The 16508-nt window shown below is 34.4% G+C and overlaps 2 protein-coding genes across 2 annotated transcripts in view; one reads left to right on the top strand and one right to left on the bottom strand.

Moving 5' to 3' along the window:
- Positions 1-16508, top strand: part of LOC113498030 (sodium-dependent neutral amino acid transporter B(0)AT3-like) — a 423880-nt gene that overhangs the window by 277819 nt on the left and 129553 nt on the right. The gene's annotated exons all lie outside the window — the stretch shown is intronic.
- Positions 1-16508, bottom strand: part of LOC113498025 — a 116235-nt gene that overhangs the window by 22115 nt on the left and 77612 nt on the right. Inside the window, exons 7-8 of the mRNA XM_026877906.1 lie at positions 2633-2750; positions 1413-1635 (exon numbers count right to left, since the gene is read on the bottom strand). Of these exons, the coding sequence (XP_026733707.1) occupies positions 1413-1635; positions 2633-2750 (341 nt within the window). The remainder of the gene's footprint in view (positions 1-1412; positions 1636-2632; positions 2751-16508) is intronic.

Here is a 16508-nt window from a genome sequence, read left to right on the forward strand (position 1 = left end):
GTGCTTTCAATCGTTTTAAAACCTATTGTGCAGTCGATAATCAAACATTAAGAACGAGCTCGTACAGTCCGAATAAAAAACATCGAAACTCGGGAGCGAGCGGGAGCTCGGAGTCTTACATAGCCGCGGTTAATTAAAACTAGACTGCGCATTATTCAACCCGCTTCGCTCTACAACACCAACTTAGATAACATAATCCCCGCCACTCAATAATACACTCTATGCACACGCTGTTAAGGCTAGGTTAACTGCATCGACAACTTTGCACCCATTGTTGTCAGTGTTACGCGATTCCAAACTTTAAATCCAGGTACTAAAGGTGTTATGCGAGGCACAATAGACTAAAGTTGCCAACTTTATTTGTCCTATAGTCCCGTTTCGTTCCACCGTCCGCACGGAACAGAGCGAAAAGTTGTCTTTGAAAAACGAAACACGTAGAAATATATTTTTTCTGAATGGACGCTGAAGTTCTATATCTATAAAAGTTTTATTATAATTTCTTTAAATCCTTTGCGGGTGGTGATATAAGTTGTACAATCAGATTGGAGAGACAAAGTTCCGAGACGGACGGACTTAGTTGCTTGTCTCTTGGATTCTGAGTTTTAAAAGTTGATGCCGAGTTTAATATTATTAAAAGTTAAATGGAATCCAGCTCTGAAGGTAGGGAGTACTGGTTGCATCGCACGCGCCGGACGCCGCTCCGCCAAGTTTCGCGCTGTTTAAATGAAATATCCGGAAATGACGTTATGACGGAAGTTTAAAAACAAAAAGCATTCGAGGAGACTTTGCCGTTCTTATGAAGTCTAAAATCGAAGTTGGAAATGGCGGTACATTGTTTTGTATAATATTTTCATGTGCTATAACTTGAGGTAATTTCCAACTAGTATGTATGACGTCACTTCAGTACACACGGTTGGTCTCGACCAATTTCTGTCAGCTTTAATTACTAGTACGTGACGTCATTATGGAAAATTAAGACATACATTCATTCGGTTGTGAAAACTTGAATACACACTTCGGCGGCAAAAAGTGTACGTATATTTTATCTAATTTAAAATATTATTCGATTTTTATATAATTATAAAATTCACGTGATTCCTATTACGAGCCTAAACTATAAAATGTTAAAGTTTCAAAGAGGAAACCTTGGTCATAAGTCCGAACTTAGCAAGCACTTATTAATCCTTATCCTTACTAATATTATAAATGCGAATGTAACTCTGTCTGTCTGTCTGTCACGCTTTCACGTCTAAACCACTGAACCGATTTGAATGAAATTTGGTACAGAGATAGAGTTGACCTTGAGAAAGAACATAGGATAGTTTTTATCCCGGAATTTTGAAGAGTTCTCTTGGAAACGCGAAATAACCGACCTCGACGCGAGCGAAAAGCTAGTAAATAATAATACTTACAATCAGTAACAGTAACTTTCGCCCTGAATCCGGCGAAGTGTCTGGAGTGGTCGGCTCGGAAGCGCAGGCGCAGCACGTTCCCGCGCGACTGGTAGCGCAGCAGCTTGAGCTTGCCGCTCCAGTCGCCGCACAGGCGCCGCGCGTGCGTCGCGTGCGCGTCGCGCGACCAGCCCGCGCTGATCGCATCTGACTCCGGTAACTGGGTCTCGGTTTCTTCCCAAATCTGTTGAGAAAGATTTGTTGAGATTTAATTTAATCTTAATATATTCTACCTCTGTGGTAAGGGTATATGTAGACAGGCCACTCTCTGTAGAATTCTCTCTGTCTAGGTCATGTTCCAAAATATCTTTAAGCAGAAGAATCGGTATTTCAACTCGACATGTAGCCTTTTAATTAAATCCCTAAATGGCTAGGGATGTCAAAGTTTCTTGAAATTTTCTAGGTTGTAATTATTATTATGTTTATGAATAATCATTTTGAATATATTAATATTCAGAAACAATGGTAAAAAATTTGGACAGACTAATGTCACAATATAAATTGATAATTTTAAATAATGTATGAGAAAACTTGTCGAACAAAAGTTGTAAAACAAACAAGTTAATTAATAAAAAAACAATAATAAATATTCATGTCATCAGCAGCTGTCAACTAGGCAAACTAACTTTTTCTAAATAATTAAAAGAATATTATATACACTATTTTGATTAATGTATAAATTAATTATATTACGACATATCTACTATGACATTTTTAAATATTTATTTTGCCTTTTCTTTCTTTTTCGTAGATTACATTTATAACTATGAGTGCACTACATATAACACGATATAGCGAGAACGGACAATTTTTTCACCGCTGTAGTGATTCTGTTGTTAACGTCAGCGTAGTTAAATTATATTTTATAACACTGCGGTGCGTTATTATACCGCAACCCGAAAACCTATAGTGCACCCGTGGCCTAACTGTTATATATTTGATATTCTATTTTTTATACAATATTTTTTATTGTATTATATTTCTCTTTATCTCACACTGATGGCTGCTATTTCAGCTCTGATTAGAACATAGACTAGCGAGATCGATACTTCTTTGATTAGAGTTAATTTAGTTCTTCTAAAATAACGCTCATCCTGCATTTTGGGCAGACTAACTAATAGTAGTAAAAGTCATCGTAATCTTCAAGAGAAAGCTAAAAAGTAAGTATTATCACTCCTCACCTCCGTGTCCGAGCTGAAGCCGTCGTGCGCGTCGTGCAGCTGCCACTCCTGCGCGTGCGCATGCTCGCTGCTGTTATCCGCGCCCACCTCCGTGATCTCCAAGTAGTCGTAGCTGCAGCTGTGGACCACACACACTCTTTAACCTTGGTACCTTTATGAAGAAGTGAGTGTGCTCCTCGGTGTTAACCGTGGTTCATCATAAATGCTTATGTTATTAAAAAATGATAAAAAGTAGCCGGTTTGTTAATTTCAGTAGTTTTAGAAGTTAAATTTCAAAAAAACACAATTAAGTAAGTTAGGTTATTGCCTAGTTTTATTAAAATCTGCCGAGTAGTTTTGGCGTTAAGGTGCACCGCATGCATTCATCGATTATTGGCTTATTGAAACCCCCTACCATTATAGAACCCACCAAATAGTTTACAAAGCTAAGTTATACGTAGATACTGAAACTCTAATAGAATTACCTGCTATGGTTACATAAAAAACCAAGCCCCATGTTTCAATAAATTAGTTCCAATGCTAACCGCGCTAAGTCGTTAAGAATTATTAATGACATTGAAACCCGAATCGAGTTCGGTTCGTAACACGACCGCACGCACCCGAGTTAATCTATGGTCGAGACGAATGTCTGACATGGATCCCCTTTTAGACCACCATGAATGTTTCAACTTCCCATCACTTAGGACGCGTTCAAACCAATCGCGATGTCAGCTGTTGACTGTGAGCGAGTGTAAAACTGTTTATTGTATTTCCACACATACACTTTTCTTTTTAAATATGAATGAAGCATACTTATGTTATGACGAAACTCGGTACGAGAGATAGTTTATAACCAGAATTAACACACAGGATCGTTTTTCTTCTGATTTTATGTTCCCGTGGGATCATTTCCGATTAGTAGACAACGACAACGGCTAGTAAAAATTACGAGTCATTGTAGTTAGCCTATTCCATCTTTGAAAGAAGGTTTATGCAGCGCTTGAACAGTCGCTGACAAGAATGCAGTTTAGTTTCTCTTTAACTCTCCCACAGTGCGTAGGTATACAATCTGCCGCTAACTTTTCGTAGGTTTGGTTTAAACGCGCGCTTACTGTGTTACAGCCTAAAATGAGTTCGGTAATGGCGGAGTTACTTATTAATAACTAAGTGTTTTGTGTATTTCTGTAGTGTATGTATGTGAAAACACTGTTTGATTGTGAATTACAGGTGGATATAGATAGATAGAATATTCTTTATTGCACACCACATAAGTACACAGGATTTATATAAATAAATAGTTACATGACGCCACAAAGGTCTTATCGCTAAAAGCGATCTTTTACAGACAACCTTTGGATATTATATTATAATTAAATTCAATATGTTGAACATGCGCTTATATCAGCTATATATATTTAAATTCAATTGCGTGGTAAAGTTATCTGCCATTTACAAGTATAAAGAAATACTCAAGTGGGCAAGAATAATATCATGTATTTTTTTCCCAAGATTGCACAGATATGAACAACTGCACAACAACAGCCCCACAAAACACAACAAGACTCAAACCGAAATTAAAAATTCAGAAGAAAATCAAAAAGCAAATAAAATTGTTACGACAAGACACAAAACGTTTGCGGAGTGAAATAAAATGGCTAAACTTGTAAATTTAATACTGACAGAGCCTTCTTATTGATTTATTGCGAGTGTTGTAAATCTCAGCCGTGTCGAGTCAGAACAGCGTCAGCCGGCGTCAGATGTAATGTAACGCATTGTGGAAAAAATGTGGGGACTCAAGACAATGCTGGTACTATGAAAACATTTGGGATTCGACAATAATTCACTAAAAAATATCTGTACCTTGTTGTACGGGGTGAAAGGTATAAAGATGTGCAAATTATAATGGTAACTTAACGATGTTCGTATGTATAAAAATAATAGTAGTTCCGGCACATGTTGTTTTGCCATTTAAAAGAATTCTAAGGATTTTTTGGTGAAGACAAAACATTACAAATATAAAAAAATAGATGTTGTCCTGTGACCTACACAAAATTCCATGAGTATAGGTGAGCCGTTTCGGAGGAGTTTAATTATAAACACGAGAATTATACCTTTATTAGATAATAATGATACACGCTTTTGTAGTCGAGACGCCTTTTAAGCATAAAAAACCATTGACTAAGAAGACTTTAATATAAAAACGAATTTTACAAAATATCCTATAATAGACGCTTTTGTCGATGGAAAATGTAACCGTAACACTACAACTTTAAGGCATATTTTCCCTTGCGTTACAAATGCATGCACATTGGTAAAGAGATGTCACACCGCAAATGCATGTGTTATGCGTCTTCATCTGGTGGTTACACGTATGACAGTAGTAAAGGAATTCTAAAATATTTTCCGAATACTTCTGAAATATGGAATACGTTGAGATTTACGGTGTTATAAACATACTCGCAGATGTAGTCTGCTAGATAATATTGAGATATTTGACAAATACTGAAAGAAAATATTTTGAGGTGACTTGAATTCTTTTTAAACCTGAAATCAAGAAATTGCAGTGACTAAAACTCTTATTTTGAGAACATTAAGGCCATAAAGACTAGCAGAAGAAAAAAAACCTTTTACCTTCTTTCACAGTCTTTCATACAATGATGGAATCTTTGAGGTTTTGTGAGTTGAGGAACGAGGTGTTGGTATGTTTATGTAAACATTAATTTTTCGTATTTATTTTATAGTTAGTAAACCTTTGTTATTATTTTTTACTATTTAATTAATTAATCTTGACTGCTAGTTTACCCAACGAATTTCTAAACATACAGCTTGAACCAAATCGTTGTTAAGATTGATGGTGTTGTGCATGTGATTTGATAAATCAATATTGTAAATTGAAGAAATATAAAAGCCATAAGCGACTCTCCAACAACCACTTGTTTTATTAAAAAATAAAGTACCATTATAAGCTAGACAGACAGGAAATACGGCAACATTCTACATTTCCACATGCTATTTACACCACAAAACTTACGATACCAGGCACGTGCAATAAATCAGACTTGTTTTAGAATGTAGGTAAGTCAGAGCTTTATAAAGAATGTTGCGAGTCGGAAGTTTTCTAGGAAATGCATTAGCAGAATGCTTGTGAATATTTCGTGTAATTCTTCAGCGCAGAGTGAGATATGTCTATTGAGACTGCACTGGTGAAGCAATCCTGGAATCCAAGTTATGTAATGCCTATGGGTAAGGTGGGGTAGGTTAAATTTTAGATGCGTTTTTAAAGAGTTAAATTAATTTCAGTGAATAAATCGAAAGTGCAAGTAAAATATTTTGTTAATAATTAAATAAAATAGTCAAAAACCAAAATTAAAACGAATTTGAAGACAAGTAACTGAAGAAATAAACGACACTCATGTAAATAGGCAAAGTGACAACTAGTCTGTTGCAAAACAAATATAACCGTAAAACCATCTCAGATACTCGATCTATTTTTTTGTATATTTGTTGCTATAGCAGTAATCAAAATATATCAACTGTGAATATACAAATTGTCTAGCTATGACGGCTACGCACAGACAGCGCTGCCTCAGTAATAGAGATCCATTTTTACCCTTTCGCATTGACACCCTACTGACCACCCATTTACCCCTTACTCACGACCACTTATCGTTATAAAATGACTTAAATATTAGTCTACAATATGTCTGCCTAGTTTTGTGACATTAAACGTATCGCGCCGTTCGTGGTCTTGTATCTTGTATAGCCGAGTAGATTTAATAAGCAGCCTTCGTTAATCCGGCCTAATCCACTCCACACCTACACGTTCATTAAAATAACTTCATTTTATTATTATTCATGGCAACACTGTGTTAATAGGTTGCTTGTTTTATGTAAATTTGTCAAATGGATTTTGGGTCCAATCAAATCAAATGTGTTGGGATTAGTAATGATGTAAAATATCGCATTTTAAAACTTATTCATCAAATTTTGCGAGATTTTAATTAACAAAATAACCAAAATTGTTCAAAATATTTGGTATAATGTTTTCTTAATATTTGGTATCGCTAACAGTACCGTTAGTCGTTAAGATTATTAAAGCAAATAGACGATTTAAAATATAAAATATTTATCTCAGTTTAGTCATCCACTTTACAAACAGAGCTACGCCGTAGCATCTGTGTTTGGCGGCTCGATAAACATTGCTACGGCGTAGACGGCTCGTGTCTTTGGACCGCAGTGTTAAAGTTTATTGCGAAGGCAGTTGCTAAATGTGGGATTGTGGGAATGGTACTCGATGTTGACAAGTTGCTTCGAATTTTACCCGACTTTAAAGAAAGTGGTATCCAATAAAAACGTTTGATACCGTTGACCTTTAAAAAATGTCCAGATATATATATCGCAGGTGTCTTACTGAATGTAAGTAATGTAATTTGTATGTAGGTTTCTGATCTGTGTAGTTAATTAATTGTAAGATATATGTGTTTTTCTTAATTAAATAGAGTTTCTTTGCAAGCAGGCTAGTTTTTCGGTAAAGATCGTGAAGTTGGCACATTTTTTTATAGTTAACGTTAAAATTGATGACTTTTTCATCTATTCTTAATCAATTTTAAAGTAATAAGCTAATCTCTTCAAAGCTTAAAATAAGGCAAAAGACATCTCTGCCTGAGCAAGTAAAAGTATGCCGTAGCAATAATGGTTTTCTTGAAGAAATACAGCGTTCACCGCACCTGAATTAGACGTATTCAAATTATCGTAGCAAAGTCGTAGCACGTGTTAGCCGGTTCAATAAACTGTGCTACGGCGTAGCTCGTAGCCCGTAGCCCGTGTACTTGGCGGCTTGATAAATAGTCCTATAGGACTTGCGTTTGAAAGATCAATTTAGAATATTGATTCGTGTTCACTTTACTGAAATTGAAAACATTAGTTCTGAATGCAGTAACAATGGAGTTCACAATTTATATACAATGAAAACACAATGTTACTTTATAATACGTTTGAATTTATGCTGAAATTAAATTTAAATTTCATCGTAACTGGTATATTGCGTTTGAACGTGATTGTGGTAATGAATGACTAGTATCCAACAGTTGACATATACACTGACACTTGACATATACACTGTTTACAATTGTTTTTCCAAAAACCTGAACCAGAAATCTTAAACAGTTATTTCCAAATCTTCTTTAACTTGAATGATCTCTTTTATTATGCTATATTTCTCGTTAAATGTATTTTTTAATTGCACTGCACTTGCGTAACACAAGGCAATTATTTACTAAATACGGTGAAGGAAAACATCGTTCGGAAACCAAGCCAGCACACCTGAGGATTTTCAAGCGTTGCTTAAATCACATCAAAAGTCTGACACCAGATTGTCCATAAACCAAACAAAGTGAATGATGTGACAAATACACAACACACATATACATATATACCAAATGTCTCTATCTTATTTAATATTTACTTAAGTAATAATATGTACATCGGCACCAACAGTCTCTATAATTACTCAGTATAGTCGAGCAGATTGCTCAAGGAATTCGAGTGAGGGCAAATAATGTCAATTCGTGTCCTTTGTGCTCGCCCGATTGGTTTTCAATATAATTGTGTATCGGATTCCGTTCCGCTTATCTTGTGTGCGTTTGTTTTACAATTTGAGTTCGATTGATTGTAAATGGATGATTGTTACAATTAAAAGCAGCCTGTTTCCAGCTGTAAGGTGATAAGAACTGTGAATAATTTTATTATGAAGTATTTTTGTAATACACAAATACACTAGACCATTATGGTCTACTTTTTAAATATTCTGACAGTGTTTACATTTTTTATTGAGAAAAAAAAACAAAAATGATCCAGTTTTGCTATCGCGATTGTCTAGTTACTATTACAGTATTACATACTTTGGTAATGCAATACAAATTAATAATAAGATAATGCTAGCAAAACGCCCCATCAAATTACAATTGCTATGCGATGTACGTAGTAACGTAGTTTTCTTCAGACAAATAATGCTCTCCTCAAGTTTGGTAAATCGTTTGTTCTCAAAGCGGAACGGAATGCAATCTGATAGATCTATCGAAGCTCCGCTATCCACAGTCTAGTTATCAGCTGATCGAAAGACGGATGTGATCTTCGGCTCTTGTCGGATCTTTTCGGGATTTTTCGTCTTTGAGTATAATGTAATAGAAAATGTAGTTAAGGGCATCTAGATATAGAGTTTTTCTTGGTAGAGTGAGACAGAAATAGGTGCATGTTTTGGACTGGCTGCACTCCACCGTGTCATCTACGTGCTTTTCACACATGTATCAGGATTAAATCACACCCAACAAAGAGTTAACAAACACTTTTTGACAAACTGCGATGACTTGAATATTAAACATTAAAATGAAAAAAAACTGCTCTACCTACGAGACAAAAATCCACCTTATAAAATTATAAGAATCGAATTCATAAAGTAAAAAGGACTATTGTCAGCAAACGTATTTTATGAACTAAGTTACTCATTACTTAAAAATCTAACGAGTACCTAAAACTCTACAAAGAAGATAACTAGCTTAATAAATAAGCTTTTTTTCTGAAGAATCTTTTTGTCGAGTTATAAGAGCCTTTCTTTTACTTTTTCTATTTAATTTATCCGATGGAGCCTACTCTATCGAATAAATTTATCAAAGCGCCCGTTAGACGTAGACAAGTCTAGTTATCGCATGGGTACACTTTTTGGCTGAAATCTCGACGTTTACTCGCGGTAGAGATGTAAAAAAGATTTCATTTTTTGAGCATTCTTGACTTGTAAAGATATGAAAGGAGGATCTAGGTAAATCAAATCTGTAGATGCTATCTTTGTAAGGAGGACGTCTGCTTTGTTTTCGTTTTGAAAAGATAATGGAACTGTTTTATATATTCTATTCTTAAATAGTTTGTCGATAATGTATTCTTTAAAATATATACCAAAGGTCTTTGAGAACAAACAAAGTCACGTCCAAATTTTTATGACATTGGCAGGTGTATTCTGAAGCTTTCTAGTAAAATGCAAAATTTATTTTATTGTGACTTGTCTTGAACTAAAACTTTTTATAATAACGATACAGACTAGACAAATGTAATTTAAGTGACGTGACGTGCTTCAACATCTGTAAATTACACAAAGCCTTTTCATTGCAAATTATTTTTGACAAACTAATATCTAGGCAATTTTTATGAAAAGAAAATAAATAGCTTTGTGGGCACACTCCCAGCTAGCTGTGATGCCAATGAATATTTTTGATACCAATTTAATTATTGTTTCTGGTTTTAAGCACTTATTTATTTTAAGCGCACATATAATTAAACTACTTTGTAAATAAATAAAAATGTTATAGTTTGTAAAGTATTAATATGAATGGTTATAAAGACATAAAGCTCCTAAATCAACATTGAATAAAGTTTTGACGTTCAACCTATCTAACTATGTTATAAATTAGCACCAGTGTGCAGTGGTTACAGAACAGGTCTGTGCCTGCGAGGCGTTGCGGTTCTGATGTGATTTATTAGTTCATCGTATCGCGAGTATGAAGCACGTGCAACACTAGCGACGTCTGTGGTTCTCTCATCGCTTTGTCAGATACGTTGGTGTTGTTGAGGGATCGATGTTGGATATTATGTAATTTAAAAATGTAGTAAACTGTAGCAGAATAAGATTTTTTTTTAGTACATTCCGTTTAAGACTTTATTCGAGTTCCTGCGTTAATGCTCAATACAGAAATGACTACTACAAATACAGTGTGATATAGAAATACATTACCTATCAAAAAATCTACTGTCTAGCTATCACCGTTCACGAGATAGGGACGGACAGACAGCAGTCCTTCAGTAATATGGCTTCTTTTTACCCTTTGGTACGGAACCTAAAAAAAAATGGTTTAATCCTTTACGAGAGTAGTAGTATGCTACTAAGCAGACTGCCAATATAAATCGCTACGAAGTAGATTTGATCAGTAGTGTCGTATGCGAACCGACTCATAATCAGATTGTCTGACATCCGGATACAAATCAGAATTCCTACCAGCATCTCTTATCGTGAGGCTCTTGCAGTCGTGGAGACGAGACGGCGTTTCACAACGTAGAGTGGTATCTCGCTTCCACTAGATATAGCTTCGAACGAGTACGATATCATTAATGAATTCAGCTGCAGATGTAAATGTATTTCAGGAAGTAATAAGGATTATTGATTTGAATATGTTTAAGCACTACTGCAGAGTTTGAGCTTGAAATTTTATATTCATTCGGAATGTTTTTGTAAAAAGTTGAGTCCAAATAAAAAGCGCACGATCTGTTTATGAATATTTAACAAAATATTGAAATGGACACAGTTGATTTGGGTGAATAAATAATATAATGTAATGTGGTTCGTGTTTCAAAAAAACTAAAATTCATTTTTTCATTTAAACAAACTGTGAGCATGAAATAATTTAATAAGCTCTCCTTAAAATTGGTCTTTGATAGAGAAAAATACATCACTATCCTAAATTACATTTAGTTTGCGCACAACAGAATCGGATCCATTCTCCATTATTCGTTCATTCCTCAATGTGTCCGATCTCTCGATATTAGCTATTGATCCGGGCGAGCTATCGGCGCTCATAATCGAGTCTTGTCCGGTTCGGAGCCGATGCGATCCGGTTCGGTCCGGTGCCGTCCGGTGTTATCCGTTGATGTCCGGACTTGATTTATTATTCGTTCGTGTCTACATTTGTCTGATATATCGACAGTCCTCTGTCCGTGCCGTCGTTATTGAGATAAGGAGGTTTTCTGCGGGATTTTTTCATGTTTTATTTTACTAGGTTTTGTTTTGTTGTTTTTATGGTCGGTCATACTGTTTTCATAGTTTAATTTTTCAACTGGATTTTGTTTTATGACTGTAGGTTTGCATAGTTAATGAAAAAAAGTAACGTAATTTATTTACGAACACTTTTATAATCGCAACACTAATTACAGGCACAAGTTTGGCTAAACCATTTAAATTCGCAAATGATAATGCTTTTATTCCGTTACATAATATTATTGTTATTAATTGGCATAATATTAAAGGCAGAACTTATTATTTTACTTTGAGACTGTTAAAAGTTCTGGAAACAAAACTGACTTTGAACAAAAAAAAAACGTCCTAAAACCAAATTTCATGTCGCTAAAATGAATCAAGTGATAATTACCTAAATTACTTTAGAAACAAATAAATACTTTTTCGACGCTACACTTTCATTTGTTAATCCTATTCAAAAATGGAACATTTTAGGATTACTTTTAAAAAACATAAACCAACACAATTTTTAGCGATCCACAGTCGTTAGTATTCATTAGAGAGTGCTAAACGTCCCGGTATATTAAAGTCCGTATTACAGCAGACAGAATGAGCAATGTTTATATTATAATAAAAATGTCGGGAATCTCATTTATATTACACTTTTAATCCTACTTTAGAGGTAATGCTAATTAACAGCTTCAACTAATTAGGTTAGCGGCGGTTTTAAGTGGCTAGTTGCATGAAGTACCTACTTGTAATAGAGCTTTGTTTTTCAAAAACCATTGCCTTGTTTTTAAAACCTACATTTAATATTTGTAGCACCTACAGAAATAAAAAAAAATGTTTGAATACTGTCAATTTTCAAAGCCAAATCATACAAAAGAAGAAAGAACCAAAAAGGTTGCATACTATGTTGTATAAAACCTTTGAAAGACAGGTATTGCCATTAACTGTTAACGTTCCAATTTTTGAATATTTTATCATCGAACATTATTTTTGACGAGTTACAAATAACCCATTGTAGAGCTGTCACATTAATAATTACTTGCAGTGTCTTGTCGAGAAAATCTATCGATAGTCGATAATCGACATCATTCTTCCTGTCCCACCTCTAACTGGAAACGTATCGAAAGCTGGCTATTGTTCATCGCTTACATATTCAGAGAATCGAATGCTAGTTTTGGTCAGGAAGCGAACGGAATATTGTTGTTCCGACGAGATTATTTGGTAACACATTGACTTGTTTTTGTCGAAAAGATATTCTGTGGAAATGGTACAGGAAGTTGGAGTGAACTGGCTACAGTACTCAAGTGATATATATTTCGATTTGTAGAGTGAAGGAATCGCTTTTAAAATAGTAATAAAGAAGAGAAGAAGAAGAGTTTAAGCAATGTGTTGTACTTTTAATTTAAATTTACTTTATTTTACGTGAAATCTACTTTTTTATTTTGCAATGTACACGTAGAGCGTTTACATAGTCGACGCTAGCAGGAGAAATATTTGCAATGGGAATGCTACTATTTGTATGGAAATTACAAAATACTGTAAATAGTTGAAATTATAACGTTTTATACTTATATTCCAATTTTATTTTTATGTTCGTATTTATATAAGCATTCGCGGCAGAGGCAGTACTGAATATGAATATTTGTCAATGTTTTTTTATAGCTTGATTTTATTTTGGACCTATTAAGTTTTGTTCACATTTAATGTATACAAAAAGTGAAAGTTATTGCAGCTCTCATCTTAAAGTTATCGTGGACGAAATCACGCACAAAACCGAGTCTTACAAATAAACAAAAGACTCTACATTCTGGAACACCGTATTGTTCTTACCTTCCACATATCTGGGTTAATAAACACTATCCCGACTTTAGAATAGAGTAGAATGTGTATTTATTTGCTTTGTCTGATATTATCTTTGCTAGAGCAAGCACACCGTGTCTGATTTTCAGTTCACATTTTGTCACGGAGTTTCGGAGTTACTAGGACGGGGAATGTGAATCGACGGGATGTGAAGAGACTTTTGTAGAATTTAAATATGTTGTTTTGGTACCTGTATCTTTGGTGTTACTGTTATTTATATTGTTTTTTAGGAATAACGACAGAAATAAAGAAATCACAATGTGGCTGTTGCATAAAATAGTATATATATCCTCCTATATATCCTGGGATAACTCACACACGGTTATCTGATCCCAAGCTAAGCAGAGCTTGTGTTATGGTAACCAGATAACTGATAAACTTACTTATATATTTCTAAATACGTATATATTATAGATAAATTACACCCAGACACCAGAACAAATGATCATGCTCATCACACAAGATTTGTTCTGGGCGGGAATCGAACCCACGACCTCCGGTATAGCAGTCAGGGTCGCTAACCACTAGACCAACAAAATAATAAATGAAAATAAATAATGATATATGTATTTTAAAAAGTCAATATTAAAGTAGTAACCCACTTAATACTTTAATAGTAGGTGAAAATCACAATTCATGACAATATATTTTATGACAACAACTTGTTTACAATACTATGTGACCCGTTTATGAGTCAAGCTCAGTGTCATTCCTTCTGTCGTTACCGTTAGTAAATAATGCTTGAATTTATGAAAGTGACATTTGTTTCGATAAGACATGTCATCTCTATGCATTTGAGTGTTTTCTATTGACGTAAATTATTGTAGTAATGTCACTTGGTTAGAGAGGCAAAGCTGCATTAAATTATACAGAAGAGTTCAAGGGTTACATATAATTCTAATGAAGCTTTTATTTCAGGCTGTAAATGAAATTTTCTACTATTTTTCAGTTTCAGCTTTTGCTTTGATGGATTTTATAGTAATGAAAATGAATTTCATCATTTTAGTAAATGAATATACGTTGTTCAAATATTTGTTTGCATTTTGTAATCAATTTTTCACAACATTTTCTGCTTGGCTGTGGGTTATTTAAGTTTCCATGCAAAAGGTTAAATTAAAAATGTAATACCGGGAAAATGGTTGTGACAATATTGATTATACTCAATCGGCACATCTGTTACTGTATGCATAGATGAATAGTTACCCACACTGAGTTATTTATTTGCGCCGTCATAAAATCTGCGAGTATAGCCCAGTGGTTTAGGGTCACAATGCTAAACCCACTGTGCACCACGTGGCGAGGGTTCGATGTCCGCGCAGAATAAGAACTTGTGTAATCCACGAATGCTTGTTCTGAGCCTTGGTATCTTTGTGCATTCAAACCACATGTTTGAATGTCTGTAGAAACCCCGTCGAAATAAGGAATTATTAACTTAATTTGTGTGAGTCCTTATAGAAAATACAAGTGTGATACAAAAACATCTCGATCGTTACATAACCGAATGTGATCTCGAAAAACAGGCTCGAAATCTTTGAATAAATCCATACATTTATTGTAGCCCCGTAATATTATCGTTTGGTGTCGCATATGAAAGATTTACGATAAAGTGTACGAATTGGGGACTCTTAGTTTATTGCCTGCGATGCCGAAAAATAGTCTGCCCCGAATATGATCGGTGGAAGTGGCTCTTGAACGTTATGAGTACGATATATGACTTTATTTGGTTAATACGACCTGTTTCGAGTTTATTAAGATGAAATTATTACTATCGATCAATAGTTATGTGTTAGGTCATGAATAAATTTGTGTAGAGTTCGCATAAAGAGTAAGTAATATACTTGTTTTTGGTGGCAAAGAAGTTATTAGTTACAAACATTTACGTTTATGTAGAGTTGCCTAAAACAGGAGGCTGCTTTGTACCTTCCTTAGAGATTATATCTTGTTTTGATAGTTTTATAATTCGTAAGTTATTAGTTTGTTAAAATTTTACATTATTTTAAGATTATGGATATTTGGATAATCTTGATATTGAAAATAAATAAAATGGAACTCATTAATTATATTAATTCTAAATGTCGCACCATTAGCATTAGGAGTGGACCTCAACTACATTCTGTTGATTTTACACGTTTTGGTGACATTACGTGACATTGCAAAACAAAATAATGAAGCCAAAAAACCTATAATCACCGCACATCTAACCTCAAAAACCTAAAAACATATACATATATCTCAAGCAACACAACACAACCAACAATTTCCTAAACGAGCAACAAGAACCACGTAAAAAACGTATAAAAATCTAACCTCCATAGAGTTTTCTGGGACACAGCTCGGCTAATAACGACAAGACATCCAAGATAAGTGGATGAAGCAGTTTCTATCGGCTCTGGTAATAAATCCGTCATCTTCCGTCACTATCGAGACAACGCGACGATCGCAACGAATCACCCACACCCACTCTACTTTTTATAGACTTAGGACTCTCGTAAAACGATTGCTTGTCAACCGATGCCTAGCTTTTTCTTGGATATGTTGTGTTCAGCTGAATAATGTCTTTTTATATGGAGTGGTTTTAGTATGTATTCGGTTTTGGCTGACAAAACTATTGTAAGGCAATGTATAGCGTTTACTCTACATTCTGGTGTAAGCTGATTGCTACTATTATTTCACAAAACAAGTCTAAAGTTTAGTACCACAGTTTTTTTTTTACCAAAAACCGTTTTATGCATGTGCATTTTCAGGATTTGACATAAATATTGGTTAGAAAAAAATTGTTACAAATTGAAAATATATAAATCAACTCTCAATTGCTGAACAAATTTATAAAATGAAAGCTTAAAAAATCACCCTATTTTAATAAATTTAGCTCAATTTTGAAATCAATTGTAAAATTGCTGTAATCGGTAGGTGGTTCTTTCTTATCGGGGTTTAAAGCCGTCAATTACGGCTCGACGATAAGCCCCAGTCAATCAGCTTTACCGCACCAATTATAATCGGAGGACCAATTAAGAGCCGATCACTTACTGTACTTAATTAAGATTTTCATTGACTTTTAAAAGATAAATTATTATATTACTTTTCGAGTACCTAACACGTTACTTAATTTATTTAATGAAGTTAGAGTTTTAATACTTTTAATGATCAATTTGTCTTCTCGTAAATTTTTATACAGTTTAATGTTTTTATTTGTTTTTTTTATATAATTTTATCCCTTTGTTAGAGTCACTCTGCAGGTAACACGTGAAAAAG

Source organism: Trichoplusia ni, chromosome 10 (genome assembly GCF_003590095.1).
Source record: "Trichoplusia ni isolate ovarian cell line Hi5 chromosome 10, tn1, whole genome shotgun sequence".
NCBI lineage: Eukaryota > Metazoa > Arthropoda > Insecta > Lepidoptera > Noctuidae > Trichoplusia > Trichoplusia ni.